The sequence below is a fragment of the Lacerta agilis genome, chromosome 12 (genome assembly GCF_009819535.1).
Source record: "Lacerta agilis isolate rLacAgi1 chromosome 12, rLacAgi1.pri, whole genome shotgun sequence".
Lineage (NCBI taxonomy): Eukaryota > Metazoa > Chordata > Lepidosauria > Squamata > Lacertidae > Lacerta > Lacerta agilis.
Window position 1 is genome coordinate 16,449,798 of NC_046323.1, and position 26,505 is coordinate 16,476,302.

Consider the following 26,505-nt stretch of genomic DNA (forward strand, 5'->3'; position numbering starts at 1 on the left):
AGCGCAGTTATTGTCTGAGGTTTTGGGGCCTTGGCGCTTGCAGGGAGCCGCTGGCGGTTGGGCCGGGAGGCCTTTTAATTCCGCCCCACGCACTCCTCCGCGGGTCCTTCCCTCCGAATTCGGAGCCACCTCCAGGGGGAGCGGGTTCCTCAGCTGCCCGTGGACGAGGTCCGCAAGCCGGGTCTCGTCTACGTTGCCGCCACCCAACATTTCCGCCGAGAACAGCGCCGGAAAAGCAGCTCTTAAAAAAAAAAAAAAGACATACTGTGGGGGGGTTTTTTTGGTCACCCTTCTATACACACACACACACAGAGAGAGAGAGAGAGTCCTTCACACGGCCGGCCGTCATTATTGGTGAAAAGCTCAAACGTGAAATAAAACGTCCGTGGCCTTCAGCTCGAGCTATAGAGACAGGAAAAGGCGGGGGGGGGGGGGAGAGAGAGAGAGAAGGTTGGCACTACGCGCGTGACCGTGGTCGCGCGCGTGCGCGCTGGACGTTTGGAGGGAGGAGGGACAAGGGAGGAGAGCTTGCGGTGTGAGTGTTCGGGCGGGCGCGCGGCCCACAAAGCGGGAGTGTGTGTGAGAGAGAGAGAGAGTGGGGGGAGAGAGAGAGAGAGAAAAAGGGGGGGAGTTGTTTCGTTGTGTGGATGAGCGCGCGCGCATTAGCGTGAGGGCAACCTTGGGGCCCGTCGGACTGCGCGTGCGCGTGTGTGAGGGGGGCGCGCGCGCGCGCGCTGGGTGGGAAAAGGATCTTTCTCTGTGTGGGAAGGAACACCCCCAGCCCCCCCCCCCTCACACGCCGCCGCCCCCCCTCCCAAATCTGCGGTGCATGAGAGAAGCGTGTGTGTGCGTGCGCGCGCCTGCAGCCCTGTGCCGGCCGCGGGTGGCTTCCCTCTCCCCTCCCCCCACTTTTCTTTTGGGGAAAAAAGGCTTTTATATATATATATATTTATAATTATTTATACTGAGGTGAGGGCCAAAAAAATGGCAAAATCAGGAGGAGGTGGTGGAGGAGGTGGAGGAGGCGGCGGCGGTGGAGGAGGAGGAGGAGGAGGAGGAGGCGGCGGCGGCGGCGGCGGCAGCGGGGGTTTAACCTGGGTGGTAAGTTGCCTTGGCATTTTCTTTCGATTTCTCTTCCCTTCTCGGTGGTGTTGCTTCCTTTTAACAGGCTTAGCTTGAAATGGGAGGCGGCAGGCCTCAGGGGAAATAATGGAGGAGCGGCGAAGATGCTTGCAGGGATGGAGAATGGGGATGCAGAGAGAAAGGGAGAAGGGGGAGAACAAGGCTGCTTCCAGGGTGGAAAGTACAGGGTTGGGTGTTTGCTGATTCTGGCGAGGGAATGGGAGCCCTGGCTTTGGTGGCGTGGGACCTTCACTTGCTGGCTTTTTTGGGGGGGTGTGTGTGTGTGTGGCCTGCCAGGGGTTCGCAGAGTTAAAGGGGGGGAGCATGTGGCACCCACTTGTGTTACTGACTCTTACTCAGTGTGCTGCTTGAGTACAAGCTATAGATCACATGGCTATTCTGTTTTTGTTGATCAGTTGATAAGAGAGGGGTCTCCCCACCCCGCAATTCCTGCAGAGTGGAAAGGTTGAAACAGTTTTTAAGGCCTCTTAGATTTGTGAGTCTAGCCAAAGCACTGAACTAGCAGACTGAAAGTGAACTGTCTCTCCAGCTGGGCCATTGCAGAATTCACACCTGAACTAGTAATAAGGATTTGGGATTTATCAGTTTTCTGAAAACTGGCACTTTGAGGTCCTTATGTGCAAGTACCTTTAGCTCCATCCCTACACAAAATAGGTAAATTATGAGAGGATAAGCTTTTGGATCTTGGTATAAAAATACAGTGAGTATTCTGGTGGGGGAAATTTAGTGGGAAAGGGAGAGTTAAGTGATCATGAAGCCATATGATGGGTTTTAAGATTAGAGGTTGTGATATGCTGTTTCTGGCCCAGTTGAAAGAAATCCCATTTGGAAAGACCCCAGGAGGGAGGAGATAGCTGAATGGATACAGTTCCCCAATCAGTCATTTACTTCTATTTCTCTTGTTCAGCAGAGAGTTCAAACCAGGGTCACTTCCTTAATGTAACTGGCAAGAAAAGGCAACACAGCGCAATGGTAGTAAAGGAACAGTTTTCTTCAAGAGGGGCTTCCTGCTACTCTAGAGCCTCATGTACAGTGTTACTACCCTAACTTCATTAGGACTCTTGCTCTGAAAACAAAAATATTTCCATTCCACTTTTAAGTCAGGTGCCCTGTAAAGGAAAGACAATGTTGCTATTCTTTATAAATTGAAAAGTGGCAAATTCTATGTGTGTCCCAGAATGCCTATTTTTAGGTACATAGTGGCAGCCACGCTTTAAAAATAAGGCACCAGGCAACTCGTGGAATACAGTATTGCAATCCTTGCTGACAAGTAGGCTATGTTCTTCTGTTGTACTTGCTGCAGGAACAGTTGACATGTGCAAAGAGCAGAACAGATATTAATGTAAATGTCCCAGTTTGCTTTGTCAAGCAATAGACTGGACTGTATGAGTGGATTTGTGAGCAGGGATGGTCTTCACCTTGCTGCTTCATATAGCAGTGGTACCCACCTGATGAGCAGATTGACTTGATGATAGATATGCCTCCTTGCCATTTGAAACAGTTAGTTGATCTCATAGATCTATCAGATGCACTTGCAGATGCATGTATCCAGCCAGTGGAAAGTTTTGAGGGAATGTCATTCTTAAGTGCTTTCTAGTCTTGCTTCTTTAATAAATTAGCTTTGAAAGTGGAGCTGTAATAAGGGTCACTATTTGGGATGATGTATTAACTCCACTAGCTTTTTTTTAAAAATGTCCAGAAATGCAAATTGAGCAAAACATTTAGTATGAACACAATGGCATTAATGTTCCAGCTAAAGTCCCAACTTTGAACTTGCACTTTGAATTTAGTAATTGAGGGCTGGGATTTTTTAATTTGTGATGCATGAGCACTAAATCATTTTCCTAAAAAGTATTGCTATTTGTGTGCATTGTGTGTATAGTTGTAATTGTCTGCTAAGTGATCTTTCATTGCTTTACAATATTTGTATTAAAATTGTGATTCCGCGTAGATAAAAATTGGCAAGGCCTCAAACACTAGACACAGTGAGCTCTCTGCGAAAGGAAGAATTCATGTTCAAAGGTGTCTTTGACAGATTATTACTATTTATTGTGACTACATTTCAAAGTTACACTAGTATATGCATCCTTGACAGATATGCCTTTTGGAATTTCTTATGGATAACACCAGTAAAGCAGTAGAGTTAGGATCCTTAAATGGAACCCCCCCCCCCAAAAAAAAATTGTGTATACCCGTTAAATATGTTTTGATATTAATGTAATAACTTAATTACATTTTTTAAAAAAAATAAGTTATACCATCAAAACTTTTCTGAATAAATTGTGGAAGTTGAGTAAACTGTTTCTTTTCAATAAATATTAAAGTTAAAACTGGAAATGATTCACAGTGATTTCCCCCATTATGAATATTGGATGTAATGATCCATATCTCCAAGGGGAGGTATCTGCCCTAATCTATTTTGTATCTTTGCCAAGGGGGTTACCATTTACAGCATACTAAAGAAGTTGAGGAGACTATATCTGTAAAAGGAATATACATACCTTAAGTACATAAACTTTAACTTTACATACATAAACATTAGCTTTTCTAGCAAAACCTTTTTGTCATAACAAAAACCCCTTAAGCAAGGAGATTGGTACACAACTAGAGCTTTTGTTGTGTTTCCTGTACAATACCTCGTTTTCTGCACTCTCACATTGAATGTTTATGCACATCATGCCAGTAATACATCTTAGAATAGCATGTTCCTAGAATACAAAAGCAGAGCAAATACGCATATAGTCATGTTAGATTTGATCCATGCGGCCTCTTATAGAAGGGAAAGGAAAAACAGAAATGTAAACGAAATATTAAGACTTCATCCATTTTTGCTCAGAGGTTAAAAGCATGAAATAATTGGCTTGTATGTATGTATGTATGTATGTAGCACTAAAACTTGGTTTAATGCTATGTCTGAGCCAATGTAAACCATTGGCTTTTATGCTCCCCTCTGTTCCCTTCCCACATGGCCTGATGGAATTTTGCACAATTTTTACTTTCCACAAATCCTGGCTTGTTAATGTAGCAGCCAGCTAGGCAATGATTTAAAACAAATTTTGGTTTATCAAGCCAGCTTCATGACTGGATTGAAACTGTTTTGTTTAGAAACCTATCAGTATTTATTTTAAACCATGATACTTAGTTCAGATACCTAAAAGTCAGGTTGCATGGAAACTTAAAGTAAACACTGTAAAAATCTCATGGGGTGTGCATGTGGCTTCAGGCTTTTTCCAGCTCATGCATATAGCACTAAACTATGGGTTATTGTTACATGTGTACTATCCATCTATCCATATTTTGCTGGCCATACATTTGCTTGCTTGAAATCACACTGACATTCAAAAAGCTTGTATCTGTTACTATGCTCAAGTGACACATACTGGTACAAACAATACAACTGACATGCAGACCAAGTCCAAAACTGCATTTAATTTATGAACTGGTGGAACAAATGCAGCCTTAATTCCCAGAGCTACTGGCAGCTGAAGATGGACTAATACTTTCTTCTTGCAAGCATATATAGCAGGTGACATCTGTGCCCAAAGAGATGTATAGGGCTGCAAATATTTAAATGTTTCCATCTGTGATTAGTTGTTGATCAAAGGGATAATACAGAGAATGTGTAACTGTTAAAGCTGAGAACCTGATCTGGACCATCTGTTCCATAGTTTTGCAAAATAATGTTTGTGTGTATGTTAAGGAACATCACTTTAAGATATTACAAGAAAGCTTCTCTTCTGATGGAGTTGTAAAGTGTTTGAATCATGAACATCAGAATATTTTATACCCTATGTACTTAAAGGTAATGATAAGTGTCTCATAATTTGGGAACAAACTAACCATTCTGTCAACTTATGAGTAGAAGCCTTTCCTGTCCTCAAGCCAATTTAACAAATTTGCATCTTGGATCTATGTATGCTGACTTAGGAGTAAGTCCCAAGTCATAGGATTGCAACCTTAGGCTTTGTGAATTAAAACCCAACATTACCATTAGTACTGCTATGTTGGTGTTCTCGGACAATGAGAAGTAGGAAAAGTGAGGCACCAGCTGTAGTTCATTAAAAAAAATTAAACCTCATAGTAGAGACTTCAATGCAGTTTAAAATATATCTTAGACCACACCTCCAAGAAATAGTTGAAAAAGGCACAATGCTTTAAAGGCATAAGAGCTTTGTCTGATCCGGAATCTCATAATACGTTGTATATCTGTCTAAAACATAATAGGAGTTTGCCATTACAAAGTGTTTTACAACCTTGGAACAATGATAAGACTGGCCGTATTCACATACCACTTGGAATTCTGGTTAAGCTTAACTATGTCTTAAAATGCAGCATGCTGGTGCGCAGGGAGAAAATCACAGCCGCTTCACTCCTCCTGTGGTGCTGCAGCATTATGGGAGCCTAGCCATGGTTTGTATTGGAGTTCTGTCTGTAGCTGGGCTTGTGGGTTCTCTCTCTCCCACCTTCCCCGTAATCCATGAGCTATAAGCTTGGATACAGCTTGTGCTTCGGGAGAGAGATAAATCACACTTCTGAGTTCAGACTACACTACGGCAAACCATGGCTTAGATCTTACTAATGGAGCAGCAGGAATAGGGGAGGAGTGAAGCAACCATGATTCTCTGTGTACCAACGTGCAGCATGGTTCACCTTTAAACTATAGTGAAGCAGTACTGCGCTGCTCTGGTGTCAGTGTTCTGTTGCGCCAGAAGCAACTTACCGGTAGTCATGCTGGCCACATGACCTGGAAAAACTGTCTGTGAAGTGGACAAATACTGGCTCCCTCGGCCTGTAAAGCGAGATGAGCGCCGCAATCTCAGAGTCGTTTGCGACTAGACTTAACTGTCAGGGGTCCCTTTACCTTACTCTAGTTCAGGGGTCAGCAACCTTTTTCAGCCATGGGCTGGTCCACCGTCCCTCAGAGCATGTGGTGAGCCGGACTATTTTTTTTGGGGGGGGGGGGATGAACGAATTCATATGCCCCATAAATAACCCAGAGATGGACACATTCTACTCATGTAAAAACATGCTGATTCCCAGACCATCCGCGGGCCGGATTGAGAAGGCGATTGGGCCGCATCTGGCCCATGGGCCTTAGGTTGCCTACCCCTGCTCTAGTTTAAAGTGAGATGTTAACTAGGCCAGAGTTTCTGGCCTGTCACATTTTTAAACCTTCAGATATGCTATTCTGTGTACATATAGCATTCATACATACATCATTTAATTTGTTTTTCCCTATTCCATAGTTAACACATTGCTCAAAGGTGGCTTACAATATGAAAAAAAATACTTTAATTACAATCATAGAAGTAATGAAGAATGTTTAAAAAAATCAAAAAGTACCCAACCAGATTAAATAATTGCCAAATAAATCATAATAAGATCTAAAATAAAGATACAAAACAGCAACACGCCCCCCCCAAAGCCCTGAAACATACTTCAGCCAGAGTCTGCTCAGCAGCCTCAGCCTTTGTAGCTGGAGTCAGTCAGGGCCCTGCAAGGCAGGGAGCAGGCCTTCCAGGACTCACAGCCAAGATGGTATAGTAGTCATATGTGTGTGCTGGGGAAGAGATCATGTGGGAAGAGCAACTTCTTAGCGTATATAGGCTATGGGGTGCTCTAAAGCAGGTATGAGAAACCTATGGTCTACCATACGTTGCTGAAATGCAACTCATCTTATCTCTGATGTTTGGTAATGTTGGCTGAGGCACCTGAAGAGCCACAGTCCCACACCCTCAGTTCTGAAGGTACGGTAGTTAGTTTGAATTAGGTTCCAGTGCTACTTTTTCAGTGGGGTTGCTGTTGTTATTCATGCCACGTATATACTACTTTATATTTTAAAGGGGAAAAAATCTAAAGCCGTTCACAATACATTGAAACATCAAATAAACTGGGGGGGGGGAGAGATGACCCATGTACTCCTTGCAAAAAAGGTGGGATTTAAATGCAATCAATAAGTTCTTCAGCTTACCTGCTTAAGAAAGCCAGATAGAGATGTCAGTTGCCAACCTGCAACCATAGCTCTCCTCCCAATTGTACCTGCACCAGTTGCAAAATGCGCTTGGAGCATGGCTAATTTCAAACACTGCTTCAGAGATAAAGCTAAACCACAGTTTTGCCCCAAGCCTTTTAGATGTCACAGGCCGACATGTTCCCTCCTCTGTTGTTCTCTCCCTAGTTTGTGACAACCAGGTGCTGCTTTGGATTAAATATCAAAATATACATTTTGCTACAAACTGGGAATCTGCGGAGTATGGAGTGTGTGAGCTGAAGGCTCATTCACCTAGTGCCAAACCATGGTTTGGTGTTAACCATTGAACCAACCCTATATGGCACCCGCCCTTCCTTTTAAAAGTGAGGGCACTTTTAACATTTTGTATTGTGGTGTGAGGATGTTTCCTGTATAGAGGGGCAGAAAGAAAACATGACCCAGTAGAAAGTGTAGAAGGTAATAGGGTAGATAAATTCCCATATTACATATATATATAAAAAACACCTCTTCTACCAAAGCCAACAATATGGAGGCATGTCCTCTATGCATCAAGAAAGTTCCCTCTTGGTTTGTATCTTTTCCACTAGTAGCAACAAACATTGCTACTAGCCCAAAGTCTTTGCACAATGAAGAATTAGAAAGCTGTAGTTATTTTATTCAGGGAAAAGGTTCTTCCTTGCGGTTGTAGAACAGTTGGGATGGATCAGTGTAGTTTGGTTACCTTTCCTCCTTTTATTTCAGACACTTTTTGATAATCAGAATAATGCTTCAAAAAAGGAAGAACCTGAACACGTGAATAAGAATGATTCAAAGAAGATGTCTGTTGAGAGAGTTTATCAGAAAAAGACTCAGCTTGAGCATATTCTTCTCCGTCCTGATACATACATTGGTTCAGTGGAACCTGTAACTCAGGTAATTTTTATTTTTCTCTTTATTTAAAATAAGTATTTATATTGTAACTGAAGGTATCAAGCAATGTTTCTGTGTGGTTTTTTCCCCCTATGTCAGTCCAAATGTATGGGAGGGATATGGAGAAAAAACCAGTGCTGAGAATTAAAAATAACTATGTTCTGTGAATATTTAAAGTAATAGCAGTAAATATTTATTTTAAAGTTCAGTAAAGTAAACTCTTGTTTTTTGTGTGTTTGTGTGTGTAGCTGATGTGGGTGTTTGATGAAGATACAGGAATGAATTGTAGAGAGATTACCTATGTACCTGGCTTATACAAGATATTTGATGAAATTCTTGGTAAGTGTTTATAATTGTGATATTCTGCCATCCTCAGCATTTTCAAAGTGCTTACAATGGAATAATTTACAATGGAGAGTTTAGAACTGGTAAAAACATGTTAGTAATCAACCACGATAAAGAGTAAGAATAGATTGTGGGATTGCATGCTCCTTTCTTTCATGGTCATACTCTTACAAATTCCCTCCATTCAACTCCTGCTGCTCTTAACTATGACTTGGGCTTATACTAATTTTGAACTGATTAATGTTCAGTGTGCATTTCCAGTCCAGAATTTGCAAAGATCCAAATGGTACATAAGGAGTGCAGTCAGTTCAGAGTTAACCATAGTAATTTTTGAGGAACTCAGCATTGTAAGGGACCTCTAGGGTCATCTAGTATAACCTCTTGCTGATTCAAGAAACTCACCACTACAGCACCACAGCACAACACCGTACCATTGCTAAGGGTGGAGGGGAATGGGAAACCAACAATCAATCCTACAGCCTATTCCCTGTCTCCTAATCATAGTTGTAATGGCCATATACCATCACAACAACCTAAAATTCCTTTAATTTTATGTGGAACACTAGAACTATGCATTGGTGAGGTTTTCAGTTTTACATTTTGTATGATCAAGGATTATGGCAGCATTGGGAACACCATAACTGAGGCTCACAAATAAATCAACACAAGTTATTAGCTCATAAAGTATTTTACTAGCCTCCTATCCGCCCATGTCCAGGTTGATTGTCTGTGAACCTAAGAAGATAAAAATGCCAACTTTTGTAAAGATTCCTTACCCTGGTCATCTGAAGATAATTATTACTTGCCACTGGTGACTAGTGAGTCACCAGTGGCAAGTAATAATTTACAAGCTTGCAATAATCAGGAATCTAGCTCAATAGTAACCTCAGCGAAAGTACTACTGTACCATCACCAATATCATGTACAATTGTATTTATCTTGTTGTCATTTCATATTAGCTATTGGCACATGCTTGCTGAAATATTCAAGCATATTAAAAAGCTGGGAAATGGTCAGCCCTGGTCCTCATGCTGAATCTTAATACTTGATTTTAGACCATTTTATTCATCTAAAAGCCTATTCATCTAAAAGCCCCCCCCCCCCACCTCTGTAGTATAAATAAAGGGGACTGAGATGTCTGATGACTTTTTCTGTGAAAATAAATAGTCTACGAAGTTTGCCGTTCAATGGCACAGAAGTATTCAGTAACCAAAGTATGGCTAGTGCTTTAATCATGCTATTCCACACAATTTACTAAATTGCAAGTAGGGTTACCACATTTTATTAGCAGGCTAATTTCCTAGCATAAAGATGCATTATGAGAATAAGTTTCACAAATTGAATTAGACTGTTGTGCAGCTGTTACAAACACAGGAGCTCTGTCAAATTGGCTGAGAATTGCCCCCTTAGTCTAGTTATTAAAACATTTGTCCACATTTAGACCCAATTCATAATATTTAGTTCAGTAAAGTGATGCTGGTTTTAGAGGGCCAGACTACTGTTTTAATGATTTCAGGGAATTAAATAAAATTTTAATATTGCCAGATCTAATAGAGGCAGTAAAGAATTACCGTATTTCCCCGTGCCATAAGACACACCTGACCATAAGACGCACTTAGTTTTTAGAGGAGGAAAACAAGGGAAAAAATATTCTGAATCAAATGTTGTACTAAACTGGTATTTAATAAACAACCTGCCCCCCATATTTTATTAAAGTTGGAAGTGGGAGGGAGGGAAGGAAGGAAGGAAAGAAGGAAGAGAGAGGGAGAACTCACATTTGTGGGTGTCTGTGGGTGACGCTGTGATGCTGGAACTCGGGAGCAAGAGGAGGAGCCGTGCACAGCGTCAAGCGAGCGGAGTGGCAGCTGCTTACACACTGTGCGTGAGAGCCACCCACAGCGTGTAAGCTGCTGCCGCTTTTCTTGCTGTACAGTGAGCAAGGAGAAGGGACGCAGGGCTGCCCTGTCTGCCCCTCCTCCCTGCTCGCTGTATAGGAAGAAAAGTTGCAGCCACTTACACGCTGTGTGTCCCTTCTCCCTGCTCGCTGTAAAGCAAGCAGGGCGGGACAGAAGCCGTGTAAGCGGCTCTCGCTTTGCTTGCTTTACAGCGAGCGAGCGACGGGAGCCATGGCTCTGGCGGCAGAGGCATCCCTCCACCCGCGACTGCAGCAGCAACCGAGGGATCCCACTGACGTCCAGTGCCTTCGCTCCATAAGAGGCATAGACATTTCCCCCTCACTTTTCAGGAGGGAAAAGGTGCATCTTATGGAGCGAAAAATACGGTACACTGGTACCTTGGGTTACATGCGCTTCAGGTTACAGACTCCGCTAACCCAGAAATAACGCTTCAGGTTAAGAACTTTGCTTCAGGATAAGAACAGAAATTGTGCTCTGGCGGTGCAGCGGCAGCAGGAGGCCCCATTAGCTAAAGTGGTGCTTCAGGTTAAGAACAGTTTCAGGTTAAGAACGGACCTCCGGAACGAATTAAGTACGTAACCAGAGGTACCACTGTATATATGTGTGTATGATGTCCTGTCACATGGAAAACTTTGTAATCATGTAACTAAAACTACATGTCGGACTACTGAGATTCCAATCCTATAACCACTTACGTTTAGTTAGGAGTATGCCTCATTGAAATCAATGGAGCTTACTTCTGAATAGATGTGTATGGGGTAGTACTGAACAGGATAGTAGTAGTACTCTTGCCTTCCGAATCCTGTATAAACAAAGACTTTCAGCTTATATCCTTCTTTGCTATCCTAGAAACAAGGCACAGTTACTGGTCAGTGGTGGCTAATAGCCATGTGTTTGGTGTGGAGGGGAGGTGAAAAGGGAGAAGCAATTAAGAAATGCAGCATTAAATCACAATGAAAAATAGCAACAGCAAAAAATTAAAACAATGTATGTGTCACAATGGCATTCTTCATGTCATAATGCCATTAAGAACTGGATAAACTAACTAGAAGTGTGTTGTAGTGTATTTTGTGACTAATATTTCTTAAGGTGAATTAACTGGTACATTTGACTAGCCTTTTACTGATTTATTCTTATGCCTGGGAACATCATCCATGAACTCGGGAGTCACAGATTTCTCTTCCAGATTTGTGAGCTCCAACATTTCAGTTGCCAGGGATCATATTACATTGGGGAGACATGTTTATCTTGAAAAACTGGTACTGGCATAATGTGTGAACTATCCATTGGTATTATTTTTGATATTGAAAAAGTAGAAAAACTAAAACAATAAAGTTGGGGCCATTGACACCAGAATGAAATAAGTAAGAATGCAGTGATATGTAACATACTAGAAAGGTCCGAATGAACTCAGTGGGCTGTTTCAGGAAGATCATATGATGTGTTAAAGTTTCTCAGAGGTATAGCATGTGAATACAAAAAATATTTAGCTAGTTGAAGTTGGTTGGATATTTAAGTAGGTAAAGTTTTTTACTGCCACTAAGAAATGTTTGTTCGTTTTTAGTAAATGCAGCAGACAATAAACAGAGGGATAAGAATATGACATGTATTAAAATATCAATTGATCCGTAAGTAAACTTCTATTTCTAATTTACCTGAGAAAAAGTGCATTCATTTTTTGTAGTTGACATATTTAAATAAAATTTGGCTTGCATTATTTACAGTACTTAGAGCGAAGGAATGTTAAAATACATATTCATATAAAAGGCAGTTAAAAATATTGGGGAGAAATTTGAATGTCATAGCAGAAGGACATTTTGAATGTTAAGTGTGCAGTAGGCAATTGCCCCTGTTTTTATGCATGTGATATAAAATTGTGTACATTTTTAAGAGATTGCTTCATTGAGTACTCAATATATGCAGATTTTCATTTGTATGAACAGTTTTGTTTTTTTAAAGTGGAAAACATCCATGTGACACCAAAGGTGCATTTCCACTAGCAGAAAGCTTTCTTTCATGGAAGGCTCTTCACTTGGTGGAATAGCAATACATGATAAAAGTGACCCCAGTTCAGAACAGTTCTTGTGTAAGACCTTTCACAAGCTTATTTTCGGGTCTGTTCATTGCTTGCTACAGTTTATAGCCCACAGCCTGTATTTTCCTTATTCATTTTTATATAGTGTAAATCTTAAGAAAACTCTGGTTACTTTGTGGCACTGCACTTTCGGAATTTGTGGTATAGCCCAAATACACTGTTTCTTTCTGCTCATAGTTATTTGTTTCCATCTTATAGTATGTATTACAGTCGGACCTTGGAAGTCGAATGGAATCCGTTCCGGAAGTCTGTTTGACTTCCAAAACGTTCGAAAACCAAAGCGCGTCTTCTTCTTCTTCTTCTTCTTCTTCTTCTTCTTCTTCTTCTTCTTCTTCTAATGCAATCTTTATTGGTTTATAATCGACACAGACACACAGTGGAGGGGGGGCAAACATAGCACATAACTCGCAAAAAAAGAAAGGAAAAGAAAAGAAAATAGTACAACGTGAAAACACAAACACATTTCAGCCATCGACTTCCAACCTCCTTGGGAAGGAAACTTCCGACCTCCTTTTTTCAATAAACTTCACCTGTATTATATCTTACTTATGTTCTTTATACCTTATGCAATTCCGAGAGTTATTCAAAGCATTCTAAAGTTTTAATATGTGGACAATGTTCTTTTAAACATTGCCAATAGATCCCCCATTCCTTTTTAAACTTTTGGGTCGTTCGGTCCCTGATCTTTTCCGTCATATTTGCTAGTTCCATATATTCAAGTAGTTTAACTAGCCACTTCTCTTTTGATGGAATTTTATCTCCTTTCCACCCCTTGGCAATCCAAAAACCAAAGTGCGGCTTCTGATTGGCTGCAGGAAGCTCCTGCAGCCAATCGGAAGCCCCATCAGACGTTCGGTTTCTAAAAGAACATTCGAAAACACTCACTTCCAGGTTTTGATCGTTCAAGAGCCAATTTGTTCAGGAGCCAAGGTGTTCAAAATAGAAGGTACGACTGTAAAGTATTTTGAGGCTGCAGTCAATGTGAAAACTTGAGTAAGGTTGGGTTAAGGATGGCTTTGTATTTGTGAAATCCACTTCTATCTTTTGCCTGAAAGGTGCCCTGAAACCTGAGCTTTCTTTTTTCTTTTCTTTTTTTAAAGTAAGGTTATGGGGGGAAATGTGTAGGTACCTTTTCTGTGAAAAGAGACTGAATGCAGTGTGATCAGTACTCACCTTTCCTGGTACAGAGGAATTCTCCCTGTTGCTATTAGACAGCAACAGTGTGTGTGTGAGTGTATGCAAATTCAACATTTCATGACAAAATATTTATTTACATCTCCAGTGAATCAAATATTATAAGTATCTGGAATAATGGAAAAGGCATTCCAGTTGTGGAACACAAGGTAGAAAAGATGTATGTGCCTGCCTTAATCTTTGGACAGCTGTTAACTTCCAGCAATTATGATGATGATGAGAAAAAAGTTACAGGTAAACATTTTGTTCAGGACCTATTACTAATTTGTTTTTATCATTTTGTAATTCTTGGTTTATTTTTGATAGAAGGGAAATACTTTGGTTGGCAATAAAGTATATGCAAGATTTAATTTTACATTCCTTTAGCTGAAAGTTCCTAGTCCATCATTAATACATAATGTGTATACTTACTGGAATCCCTTGTGCACACTTAGTATCATTAGGAAATGTTTAGTATGACAAGCAAAATTTTGGGATAAATTGTTTTCTAAATGTTTTTTCCTTGTTTTTTTCAGGTGGTCGTAATGGCTATGGTGCAAAACTTTGTAATATATTCAGTACAAAGTTTACAGTTGAAACTGCTTGCAAGGAGTATAAACACAGCTTTAAACAGGTATGTTGGTTTCCTTTTAATTCTTTGGACTTACCCTCTTTGGTTGAAAAAACAACAACCCTTTTTAAAAGCTTTATATTGCACAAAATATATCCATTTGCAATTCTTGTGAAAATACCAATTAGCTCAATAAGATGTTTGGTCCATTTGCATCTTAAGGATATTTGTCTCGTTTGAAAAAGTCCTAACATATAACTATAGAAACATGTGTGTGATTCTCCTTAATTGTCTTAACCCTAGTGGAGAACTAACAAAAACTACTATTGTGAAGAACCCTGTGTCATCTTTTCCAGTGCATTCAGTTTCTGGTCAGTGTGCGTGTAAATTGATTTATCTTCTCACACAGAGGTGGTTGGCCTGGTTTAGGAAAATATTTACAATCTTCACTGCTGTTGTTACCATATCTTTTGAGATAAAATGGAGCCTAATTTCTAGCCTTCTCAATATGGCATCTGCCATTAGTACTGTATTGTTTTTTTCACCTAAAAGCTGCTGTTACAGATATGTTGCAGCATAGGATGAAAATGTCTAACTAAACTTTATATATTTTGTAATTTATGAACTTCCTTGTATTCACACTAGGAAATTTTCAAGGAAATTTTTAAAAACAAAATTTGTTCGGAAATTATGTTTGACTTCCACTGCTAGTATTCCTGTAGGGTTAGCAAACCTTTAAAATAATTTTTGTTTAATTTTGGAGTCACTCCATAATCCTTCTGAATCAATGATTCAGTGGCCCACAATCAAGTTATTTGGTTGCAGTATCAGTTATGACATGGGAAATAGTTATGTTATACTTGCCATGTTGTTGCTTATAATCATGTTGGGGTGGTATTTATTTTATTTTTGAAGTACCAAGTTTAAACTCTTCGTACTTGCAAATTGCAAGAACCAACATTCTTCTATGCACCTTTTTGGGTAGAATATAGAAAGATTGCTATTGACATGTACTCCCCCTCTCTTTCTCTCATTTTTTAAACGAAGACTTGGATGAACAATATGATGAAGACTTCTGATGCCAAGATAAAACATTTTGAAGGCGATGACTACACATGTGTCACATTCCAACCAGATCTTGCTAAATTTAAGATGGAAAAACTTGACAAAGATACTGTGGCCCTCATGACAAGAAGAGCTTATGATTTGGCAGGAGCATGTAAAGGGGTCAAAGTTATGTTTAATGGAAAGAAACTACCTGTAAGAGGCTTAGTAAATTATTTACACAATTGTATTTGTGTGCTTTAAAACAGTAAGTAATTAATTTTGTAAAATCACAGGTGAATGGTTTTCGTAGTTACGTTGATCTTTACGTAAAAGACAAGTTGGATGAAACAGGAGTTGCTCTGAAAGTTATCCATGAACTTGCGAATGAACGCTGGGATGTTTGTCTCACTTTAAGTGAGAAAGGATTTCAGCAAATTAGCTTTGTGAACAGTATTGCTACCACAAAGGTGAGTTGTTTTACATAATTTACTGTGGTTGAACTGGTAAACAGCATAAAGTGAAATGTGGCATTAAGCTACTCATGAATGTCATGTTACTGTGGTTAAAATGTCCAACATTTAATTCCCAAGCACTATGTCAGTTCAATTTTTTAAAGAAGACATCAGTTTAAATATTTTGCAATGAATTTCCTTAGTAAGTAGACGAAAAAAGGTGGAGAGACTGGCATAAGGCATGAATAGATGCATCCAGTGTGTCTGAGATTAGGTTATTTGAGTTTATTGCAACTGTCACACTTTTAACAGTGCCAACCTTCCCTCACCTGATGCGTTCCAGGTGTTTTGGATGACAATTATTATTATCCCATACCATTGGCTGAGGCTGATGGATATTGAATCCAAAATATCTGAAAGGCACCAAGTTTGGGAAGATAGAACTATATCAGTGGAATGTATTCCAGGTTTGGTAATTTGTAACATCCTGTGCTCTCACACATCTTAGGCTCTCTTATGCAGTTCATGGAATTGGAATAAATATATACCGGTAATAAAAAAGGCTTGCGGTGTATGTGTACACATGCACCTTTACTAGTTTAGAGATGTTAGAATATGAGAGAGAGAGAGAGCAAACATTTCTGGGTATCTTATTTCTTTGTCCCCTCCTGTGGAAACTACAGATAAATTAGTAATTCTAAAGTTTACTTCTCTCTCTTTACTGACTTTCTTTTATTTTTAATTTTAAGGGTGGTAGACACGTTGATTATGTTGTAGATCAAATTGTTGGAAAATTGATAGAGGTGGTGAAGAAAAAGAACAAAGCTGGCGTTTCAGTGAAACCATTCCAGGCAAGTTGATCCTCACTTCTGAGAGAAATATTGGTCAATCCTCATTTCAGATAAAAAGTTTTATCATTTCAGTATCTTTGATTCCTTTATTGTTTGTGTTTGCTTTTGAACAGGTAAAGAACCACATATGGGTTTTTATTAATTGCCTCATTGAGAACCCGTCTTTTGATTCTCAAACGAAAGAGAACATGACACTTCAGCCTAAAAGTTTTGGGTCCAAATGCCAGTTATCAGAGAAGTTTTTCAAAGCAGTAAGTATTGCATATTTATTTGATATTTTTATGGGAAATATGGGAAATGTAATCCTCTTTGCATGAAGGAAGGGAACTATGACATTCAGATTTATGTGGTTTTCTCGTATGACAGTGTTCAGAAATGACTGTTAATGTGGCTGAATAGAAAGTAATGAATTACCAGAGTCCTCCTGGTTTGCTTGTAAAATACCCTATTTAATAAATAAAATATTAAGGTTATTGTGCGCAAGAAAAATGTTGACACTGCTTTTGTGATGCAGTATATCATTCTTGGAGAGAAATGGATCCTGACACTTCAGTATATTTATTTCTATCAGTGTGAACCTTTTTTGTATTCCTAAGAATGACTGTGATTTTTTTGTTTTGTGTTATAGGCCTCTAATTGTGGTATTGTAGAAAGCATCCTGAATTGGGTGAAATTCAAGGCACAAACACAGCTGAACAAAAAATGTTCATCAGTGAAACACAGCAAAATTAAGGGCATTCCAAAACTTGATGATGCTAATGATGCTGGTAAGAGCAAACTGTCTTCTAGCATAATTATCTGTATAAAATATGCATTTTATTTTTTCATAAAAAGACTAAATGACCAACACATATATTCAAATTTTGAACAAATATATTTTCCCTTTGAGCAAATACGTTTTTCCTGATGCATTGTAAAAATGTCCCTATTTCAGCATTAATGTCTTCACACTGTACACAGTTATGTTTAAAGCAAGCTCTCTTTTCCTCTTTATATTGTTTGCCACTGAAAGATTAATTCTGGACAAAGGGTTATAATTGTTGATTAAAAGAAGCAAATCGTGTCAAATATGCATCTTGCCTTTTCAATCAATCAGTTGCTTTTTAAAAAATTACTTAACCATGTGTTGCTTTCTTGCATATAGTCTTGGTTGAAGATTTCTTCAACTTATTTTTTTTCTCCCCCCCTCCCCCACTTCCATTTGAAGGTGGCAAACTTCCTGGATTGTACATTGATTTTAACTGAGGGAGACTCTGCCAAATCTTTAGCTGTCTCTGGCTTAGGTGTCATTGGAAGAGATAGATATGGGGTGTTTCCACTCAGGGGTAAAATTCTCAACGTTCGAGAAGCATCTCACAAACAGGTAAGGAAAAGCCATTTAAGAAGGTGGCTAATGAGTGTATACATAATACACATATAACACACATATGTATGTCTCTGTGTAATATATACATGCTAAACTGTTGCTTGCCTCCATTTCTGCTTTCTACTCAGATTATGGAAAATGCAGAAATTAACAACATCATAAAATTGTAGGTCTACAATACAAGAAAAGTTATGAAGATCCAGAGTCTCTGAAAACATTAAGATATGGCAAAATAATGATCATGACTGATCAGGTCAGTTAAAGATTTAGAATTCAAACAACCCATCCCACTTTGTCACGTGGCTTTGAAGATAATTCTGTTCTTCTTATCACCTCTGTATTACTTTTAATATCACTTGCCTGGCTGCCTCTCAGCCTTTATTTCACACCACCTTGGTAACACCTCCACTTTGCTCCTTAGTGATTTGGACATTCATTTTTGTTTAGCCCCCTTGAGTCCTGTCAGGGGAAAAGGTGGGGTATAAATAAGTTTAAAATAATATTTTTTTAAAAAATACTTCTGCCTTATTCAGCCTTCACATTTCATTTATTTTTTATACTCAGGATCAGGATGGATCTCACATTAAAGGCTTGCTAATCAATTTTATTCATCATAATTGGCCTTCCCTTCTGAAACATGGATTTCTTGAAGAATTCATCACTCCAATTGTAAAGGTAAGTACACATTCTTCTGACACTAATTATAAACATACAGGAACAAACATGTTCTTTTCTGATGTCAAACATTTTCAAAACAACATCCTTCTATGTAGTAAAAAATATATATATCCTTACTGAGTGAATGATGTCCTAAAGCAAAAAGTGACAAAGGAAAGAGAATAAACTCAGATACTTTCTTGGAATAGACCATCAAAAGAAAAATATGAAAAGTTGAAAATAGAAAGAAGTGGTAGAACTAACTTGCCTTTTATTTTTTCTTCAGGGAATTTGGAAAGGAAACTCTGGGTTAGAGAGTTCCATCTGCTTATCAAATTGAGGCTTTGTACAAATGCTGTAATATGTTCAGAACTGTGATTTATTTAGCATTGGCACAGGCATTCGCTGCATGAGGACAGAATCCCAAGCACTGGAAGAAGTATTTGCCTGGGAAGAGTCTGAACACATCTCCCATATTTCCATCTAGGCCTCTTCTCTTCCCCAATCCAATTCTTAAGATCTGGCCCTCAAATAATTGTGGTGCCTGAAGAGAGAAGGATTAATGGGGGCATGGGAGCTGTGTACTGATCATTAGCTGTAATGTGAGAGAGAGATGGCAGGGGAGCTGCTGCACCCACAGCAATCTATTTTGAATGTAATTTTCATAAACTTGAATAAAAAACAGTTGCAGGATCTAACTGGTATATCTTTTGTTTTTAAGGCAAGCAAAAATAAGCAGGAACTTGCCTTCTATAGTATTCCTGAATTTGATGAATGGAAAAAACATATGGAGAACCATAAAGCATGGAAATAAAGTACTACAAAGGTTTGTGTTTTAACTTCCTTGCCGAACAGCCAAGTACCAAATCCTTGAGATCCAGTCCAGTTACACTTATTAATGACTAACAGCCCAGTCTTCCATGTCTTCTCTTAAGTAAGTTCAACTGATTTAGTGGGGCTTACTCTCAGGCAAGCAGGTATAGGATCATAGCCTTCAACTCAAAACCAATGGAATAGTTAGTTGTGACTTAGCTGCTCCCAGTGCGTTCAGTGAGACTTAGTCATTACTAACTTCAGCTAAATTGCCTTTGGATTCTTCAAGTGTGATTAATTGACTGGTGGCAAGCTGTTTATCTTTTGCCTCTTAAGATGTCCTTCAAGTAGCTTTAAAATTAATTTTGTAGAATGTTGAGATGGAAGATGGACTAAATTGGCATTTTTTTCTATCTTTGTCTCTGGGGTAGGTTTGGGCACCAGCACTTCTAAAGAAGCAAAAGAATATTTTGCAGATATGAGAGACATCGAATTTTATTTCGATATGCTGGTCCTGAAGATGATGCTGCCATTACATTGGTAAATACCTCCTGCACTAATTTCTTGCTGTCTGTATCCCCTTGCCATTTGCAAGTATATAAAACTCTGTCTAATGTACTTCTTTCCACTAAAAGCCCCAAACATTTTCCCCCATGTTGGATGGCATTCCAGCCCTATGATCATTTTAGATTTCTGTTTTTGTGTCTTTCCTAACTCTTGTGAAAGCACTGTTGCTAGAGACCAACCAGAACTGTACTCTGGATTAATTTATATATAATATCATTAGGATACTTGTTGCTTTAGTTAGTTTCCTATTGATGCTGAATTCATACAGTTTTTAAAAATAAAATACTCTACCACATTGAGTTGACTCTTCGATTGATCTATCTGCTATGACTTCAGGGTTCCCGCAGAAGGAGCTGTGTGTAAGTGTACCAATAAGTTGTACCTGCTGAGGAAAAACAAGTGAAGCTGGGGGTCGGGGAAGGACATTGGATTGTCTATGTGGGTTGCAAATGCAGCTCACTTCATGCTCAGCCAACATAAGGAGCCACCATGCAGAATAATTTGGGAAGGAGGCAAAATTGCTCCAGTACCCAGAGTGGCACTCGTCCCAGGGGACGTCGCGCGTGTCCCGGAGGGTGCTGCTGATCGGGGGTCGGCATTTTGTCAACCCCCCCCCTTTGGAATGGCACCCGGGGCGTACCCCCACCCCCACCCCCCACCTTGGAACGCCCCTGGAAGGAGGCAGTCTTCCAGTTCACTGTTCTCCTCTCTAGTTGGTTCCCACTTGTAAAGTATTTAATTTCAAAAACATAAACAATAATTGTTTAGGATACGGGTCTAGTAATTTGGGGTGGAGGAAAAACTCTAGACACAGAGTTGACAAACATTTTCCATGTTACTATGTTTGTTAACATGACTCTTACCTGTTTTGTTAGTACTGGAATCATTTATCCTTCATTGCCTCCTTATTTCTGTTTTATCACCTTAATAGAGCATGCAAGACACGCAGGAAAAAAACTGCAGAAAATTAGTGCACACAGGCATTAAAAATTGATAAAATAGCTCATAGGGAGACTGCAACTGTCAAGTTCAGTCAGCCCAATATTTAAGATACTCTAACATCTTGGAGGTTGCTTCAATCATGTTGCATTGTTTAAAAAGCAGACTCTCTTGCACTCCTTATGTTTCATGATATTGCTGGTCTGAGGTTATTGCTGGACTGAATTTAACTGAGCCAGACAGTAGAAGATTCCCCTCTAAAAGTATTATTTTAGTGGAAGGCTGTTTAACTTATATCAGGTCTGGATCAGAAATGCAGGTCTGCCAAGATAACATGGAAACCATATTCACCACCCTCTGCACAATTGTCTCTCTTTTATAGCTTGCAGGATCCCAGCTAAAGCATTCCCCCCACCCCTAGTTGTGCTTTATCTAATTATAGCATGTGAAATGTTTGTAGGCCTTCAGTAAGAAAAAAATTGATGACCGAAAAGAGTGGCTGACAAATTTCATGGAAGATAGACGACAGCGTCGATTACATGGATTACCAGAGGTAATGTTTCAGTACAGAACTAAGATGGAGTTGCAAATGTTATTTCTGTTGATGGTAAAGTAATAATAGCTTCTATTTATTTTAGCAATTTCTATATGGTACAGCAACAAAACATCTCACTTACAATGACTTCATCAACAAGGAGTTGATTCTTTTCTCCAACTCAGACAATGAGCGATCCATTCCATCCCTTGTTGATGGTGAGTGAACCTTCGTGGAATACAGCATCTTCTTTCGAAGATGCCATTATTTTGAAGAAGAGGTGTGGAAATCCTTTAAACTTTGTTTCTCAAGCATATAATTATTGAACGGGGTATTTTTCTTCTATTGCTAAAGAGTACAATTTTTAAAAAGTGTTTTTTTTTAAACTTGATTGTTCAACACAGGTTTTAAACCAGGACAACGCAAGGTTTTGTTCACTTGTTTTAAAAGAAATGATAAGCGTGAAGTTAAAGTTGCTCAGCTGGCTGGTTCTATTGCTGAGATGTCAGCGTACCACCATGGAGAGGTGAGTATGGGAAGAAAAAGAGGAGGAGGAAAATTGTCTGTGCCTTGCCTATTACTTACTTAGTTTTGCAAAATGGTTGGTTTGGGGTGGCAGGACAAGGCAAGTTCTCGAAAGTATGCCTAGCCTCACTCACTTCTTCATCTCTGATGGTTTCAATGATGAGTGAGTATAGAAGACTCTCAGCTCCCAACTTTTCATCACTGTTTTCATTCCTGAAGCTATAGATTTGTTGCAGATCATGCAGGACTCAGTTTAGCATTTTTTATGAGGATGTAGTGACACTGGGATGGTGAATGTGTTAGGGAAAGAAGTTCCTAAAACAGTGGCGGTCCTTAGATGTGGTGCCCCCTTTCCCAACTTGATGGGCCATTTGCTAGTTATGTCAGTAATTTATTCTGCACTCGTTTGTAGGTTAGTTTTTGGTGAGGAAAATGTGTTGCAGTAGTAACAATGCTCTAAACATTTTCTTCCAGCAAGCTTTGATGATGACCGTTGTCAACTTGGCTCAGAATTTTGTTGGAAGTAACAATGTCAGTTTACTGCAGCCTATTGGTCAGTTTGGTACTAGGCTTCATGGTGGCAAGGATGCTGCAAGTCCCCGTTACATTTTCACTATGCTAAGGTAAAATTTTGTTCAAAGCGCAAGTGGAACTAGTCTTATTTAAGTGGTACAGATTGTCAATGTATATTTGTGGTTGAGGGAGATAGCTAAAGATAATTAAATGAGTATTTCAAGCCACTTGCAACTTTTCATGGATGGTTGACAAAACTATGTGAGCCTAATTGTAAATGTGGCTTGATTTCATTTTAGCTAATTAAATCTCCATTCCTTCCATTTCCTAATATGCAGTGGTTAGGAAAAGTGAATACCGTATTTTACGCTCGATAAGACACACTTTTTCCCTCCTAAAAAGGAAGGGGAAATCCCTGTGCGCCTTATGGAGCGAAGGGTTCGCTCCCACTGCCTCCCCCCATCCCCTGCCGCGTTCAGCGGGAGGTGGGGGGAGGCAGCGGCAATGTTGCTGGATCATGCCAGCACCTCCGTTCACCGAAAGAAGCTTCTTTCGGCGAGCGGAGCTGCTAGCACGATCCACCAACATCTCTGCTGCCTCCCCCCACCTCCCGGCGAACGCGGCGGGGGATGGGGGAGGGGGGGGAAGCGAAGGGGATATTGGTGGATCGTGCCAGCAGCTCCGTTCACGGAGCTGCTAGCACGATCCACCAACATCTCTGCTGCCTCCTCCCGCCGAACGCGACCGGGGATGGGGGGAGGCGGCGGGAAGCGAGGGATGTTGGTAGAGGATTTCCTCCACCACTCCACGCGCTGCCCGCCAATCCCAAAAGCAGGCTTTTGGGATCGGTGCAAGGCACGGGGTGGTGGAGGAAACAGCGGGGATGCTGCTGCTTTCTCCACCACCCTGCGCCCCGATGCCAAAAGCAGGCCTATCCCCTGTTGCTTTAAAGGGACATGGGGAGGAGGGGAGAAACCTTCTCCCCTCGTCCCCATGTCCCTTTAAGGAAGCGGGGATGAGCCGCTGTGAAGGGAGAAGGGGCTTCCCCTCCAGCACCCCCCTCCCTGTTTTTTAGAGGAAGAAAACCAGGAAAATATTTTTTCCTGGTTTTTCCCCTTTAAAAAACAAGTGCGTCTTGTGGTCCGGAGCGCCTTGTGGACCGAAAAATACGGTAGTTTGTGCACTGCATTTCATTTGAGACAAAGGCCTCCCAAAGAGGAGACCTGCATTTAATAACACATATATATCTGGAATTCTTGACTTTCTGCTGTTTAATGCTTAAACTCTTGACTTCAATGGGTGAAACCTGTTTTGGCATTTGCACATTGTAGCAGTGCACTGCTTATATATCCACTGGGCATAAGGCATCAAAAGTTTTTGCAACTGGATCCCATTTTGCAGTCTAACTTTGGTTTTGCCAGATTGTGCCCTTGAAGTTAGACATAACATACATACATACATACATGCTGCAGCAGTTTTTCCAGTTTTCCCGCCAGGCATTTACTTGTTATATCTGTAACTCCTGGTGACATAGTGGGACTTCGAGCCTAAACACTAAGCCATTTGTTTTAATTCTGGTGTGCTCACAGGTTGGCTCACAGATGAGCTAACAACAAATGGCTTACTTCTCTAAAGTGTGGTTTCTTTTCCAACTGCTCTTTCCTATGCCTTTATAACTTGCTAGGGTTTGGGATCGAGTGCTGGAATGAACCATGGTAAAGCAAGACTGGGTTTGGGTTTAGACTTAACATCAAACTATAGTTAAAATATACCATGCCTTCACGTTGTGGTTTGTTGGTGGAACACAAATTATGTTTGCCTGCTTGGTTTCCCTACAAACCATAATTAACCCTAGTTAAGTCTTACAAGCAAACCAGACCAATGAATGAAGAGAGAAAGAGAGGAAAAGTTGTAGGAACAAGCACCAGTAAAATGATGCTGATTTCACTTTGAATAACATTTCCTAGAACTGTAGGATTTGGAATTAAAGATTCCTTGTTTATCTGTCGCAGGCTGCTTGCATAATATCTCTGGTATATGTTTAGTAGGTGCAGTGACAGTAAGCTATGGTATCAAAGTAGTGTTCTGCTGTGAAAATATTGAGCTAAAAATATCTCCCGAATGCTAAAACAAATATAACGATGACAACTCAGATGATAAGCAGACAGAAATCTTTGGTGTCTTGGTGAGCTGCTTCCAGTGAAGGTAGACAGTACTGAACTAGATAGGCCAGTGGCCTGATTTGGTATTAAGCAAATTCCAATTTAAGTGCACTTAATACTAATGGATTTCAAAGAGACAAAAAACATTCTTTACTATGCACAGGGCTGTACCCCAAAGTCTGTTTCAGAGGCTTCTTACACGCACAGGAGCTCTGGGTCTTGCACACTTACAGACATCCTGTTGAGTGCATTGTTGTTTACTGAGAATGCTGTGCAGTATGTTAGAGGAACCATGGTGCTCTCAGCTGGTGCAATAAAAAGAACAGTTTATAACTTATTAACTAAAAAAAAAACATTTCCTTTCTTTTTAAAGCCCTTTAGCAAGGCTGCTTTTTCCTGCAGTGGATGATAATCTGCTTAAATTCCTTTTTGATGATAACTTGCGTGTGGAGCCTGAATGGTACATTCCCATAATTCCCATGGTCTTAGTAAACGGTGCCGGGCATCGGAACTGGATGGGCATGTAAAATTCCAAACTATGATACCAGAGAGATTGTGAACAACGTCAGAAGAATGCTGGACGGGTTGGACCCACATCCTATGGTAATGCAATGTTCACTGCAGACCAATATATTATAATGCTTTCATAAAGAAGACAAACTCGTGACCCCTCTCATATGCCATTATTTTATTCTATCTTGACAAAATATGGTATTATTGTCACTGAACGTGTTTTCTCAAAGAAACTTTAAAACTTGCAGAACTAAAATGGAAGTTCTTTAGTCACCGTATGATTCAGTAATTGGCTATTATCCACATTTAGCAAATATCTCCTTGCGTATAGGAAAGCTAGCAACTTTTCACTAGGTTTTCTCTAGAGTAACTTTCAGACTTGGAGTGGAAGGGCGATATGCAAAGGGGCACCTCTGCAGTTTCCACAGTTGTGGCTGCTAGAAAAAGGTGTAGCCACAATAGCTGCCATGATTCATCCTAACTTTTAACTGCTCCTTGTGGTACGTTCATGCAGCATTGTACAGAGGAATTGCTGGACTGGACTGGACCATAGAAATAATGTTATACTGCTAGTTTCTAGGTGGACATAATTTTAGTTTTAAATGCCGATAGAGCATCACTCAATATTTTAGTTTCTTAGAAATAAAGAAAACTTTACCAAGGCTTACTAGGGGCATGTTGCTAATATGTCAAATAATCCTTAACATTACAGCTTCCAAACTACAAAACTTCAAAGGAATGATCCAGGAACTTGGTCAGAACCAATATGTAGTGAGGGGAAATATTTGTGGTTGACAGGAACACAGTGGAAATCACAGAGCTTCCAGTTCGAACATGGACTCAGGTGAATACTTTTAAGATGATTTTTGGTTTTGAACATTTGTAATTTTTCCCCTTTTAAATAACTATTTCCCCTCCTTTTTAAATGTCTGTATAGGTTTACAAAGAACAGGTGTTAGAGCCGATGCTGAATGGAACGGAAAAAACACCAGCATTAATTTCAGATTACAAGGAGTATCACACTGATACAACTGTGAAATTCGTTGTGAAAATGACCGAAGAAAAGCTTGCTCAGGCTGAGGCTGCTGGACTTCACAAAGTCTTTAAGCTTCAGACAAGTTTAACTTGTAATTCTATGGTAACTTTTCTATATGTTTGACTACCAGCACTAATAGCACTTTAATCATTTTTCTGTTGCTGTGGCAGCGATATATTCTGTATACCATGTGACTAAAATGCCTCCCTCCATATTTCCTTCAATACAAAAAGTGAAAGGGGGCTAATAGTAATTTGAGGTGGTAAACCTTAACTTCAAAACTTTATCAGACAAAATCTGGTGTAAAAAGTGTAATTTCCCCCCACTAATAAAATAATAATAATTTATTTATACCCCACCCCTGGCTGGGTTTCCACAGCCACTC

General features: G+C 40.0%; 1 protein-coding gene across 1 annotated transcript in view; it reads left to right on the forward strand.

The window, feature by feature from the left end:
* Nucleotides 1-1,042: 1,042 nt before the first annotated feature.
* The window catches only part of TOP2B (DNA topoisomerase II beta), a 43,991-nt gene continuing 18,528 nt past the window's right edge, over nt 1,043-26,505 (forward strand). The window contains 29 exon segments of the mRNA XM_033165376.1: nt 1,043-1,101; nt 7,877-8,047; nt 8,293-8,383; nt 11,870-11,933; nt 13,683-13,828; nt 14,110-14,207; nt 15,192-15,404; nt 15,485-15,658; nt 16,393-16,494; nt 16,608-16,745; nt 17,123-17,273; nt 17,709-17,857; nt 17,989-18,016; nt 18,019-18,113; nt 18,425-18,535; nt 19,239-19,326; nt 19,329-19,343; nt 19,762-19,806; nt 19,809-19,870; nt 21,297-21,389; nt 21,475-21,589; nt 21,776-21,897; nt 22,371-22,519; nt 24,945-25,070; nt 25,072-25,174; nt 25,797-25,806; nt 25,809-25,857; nt 25,859-25,928; nt 26,022-26,222. Coding sequence (XP_033021267.1) covers nt 7,952-8,047; nt 8,293-8,383; nt 11,870-11,933; nt 13,683-13,828; nt 14,110-14,207; nt 15,192-15,404; nt 15,485-15,658; nt 16,393-16,494; nt 16,608-16,745; nt 17,123-17,273; nt 17,709-17,857; nt 17,989-18,016; nt 18,019-18,113; nt 18,425-18,535; nt 19,239-19,326; nt 19,329-19,343; nt 19,762-19,806; nt 19,809-19,870; nt 21,297-21,389; nt 21,475-21,589; nt 21,776-21,897; nt 22,371-22,519; nt 24,945-25,070; nt 25,072-25,174; nt 25,797-25,806; nt 25,809-25,857; nt 25,859-25,928; nt 26,022-26,222 — 2,904 coding nt within the window. The 5' untranslated portion in view covers nt 1,043-1,101; nt 7,877-7,951.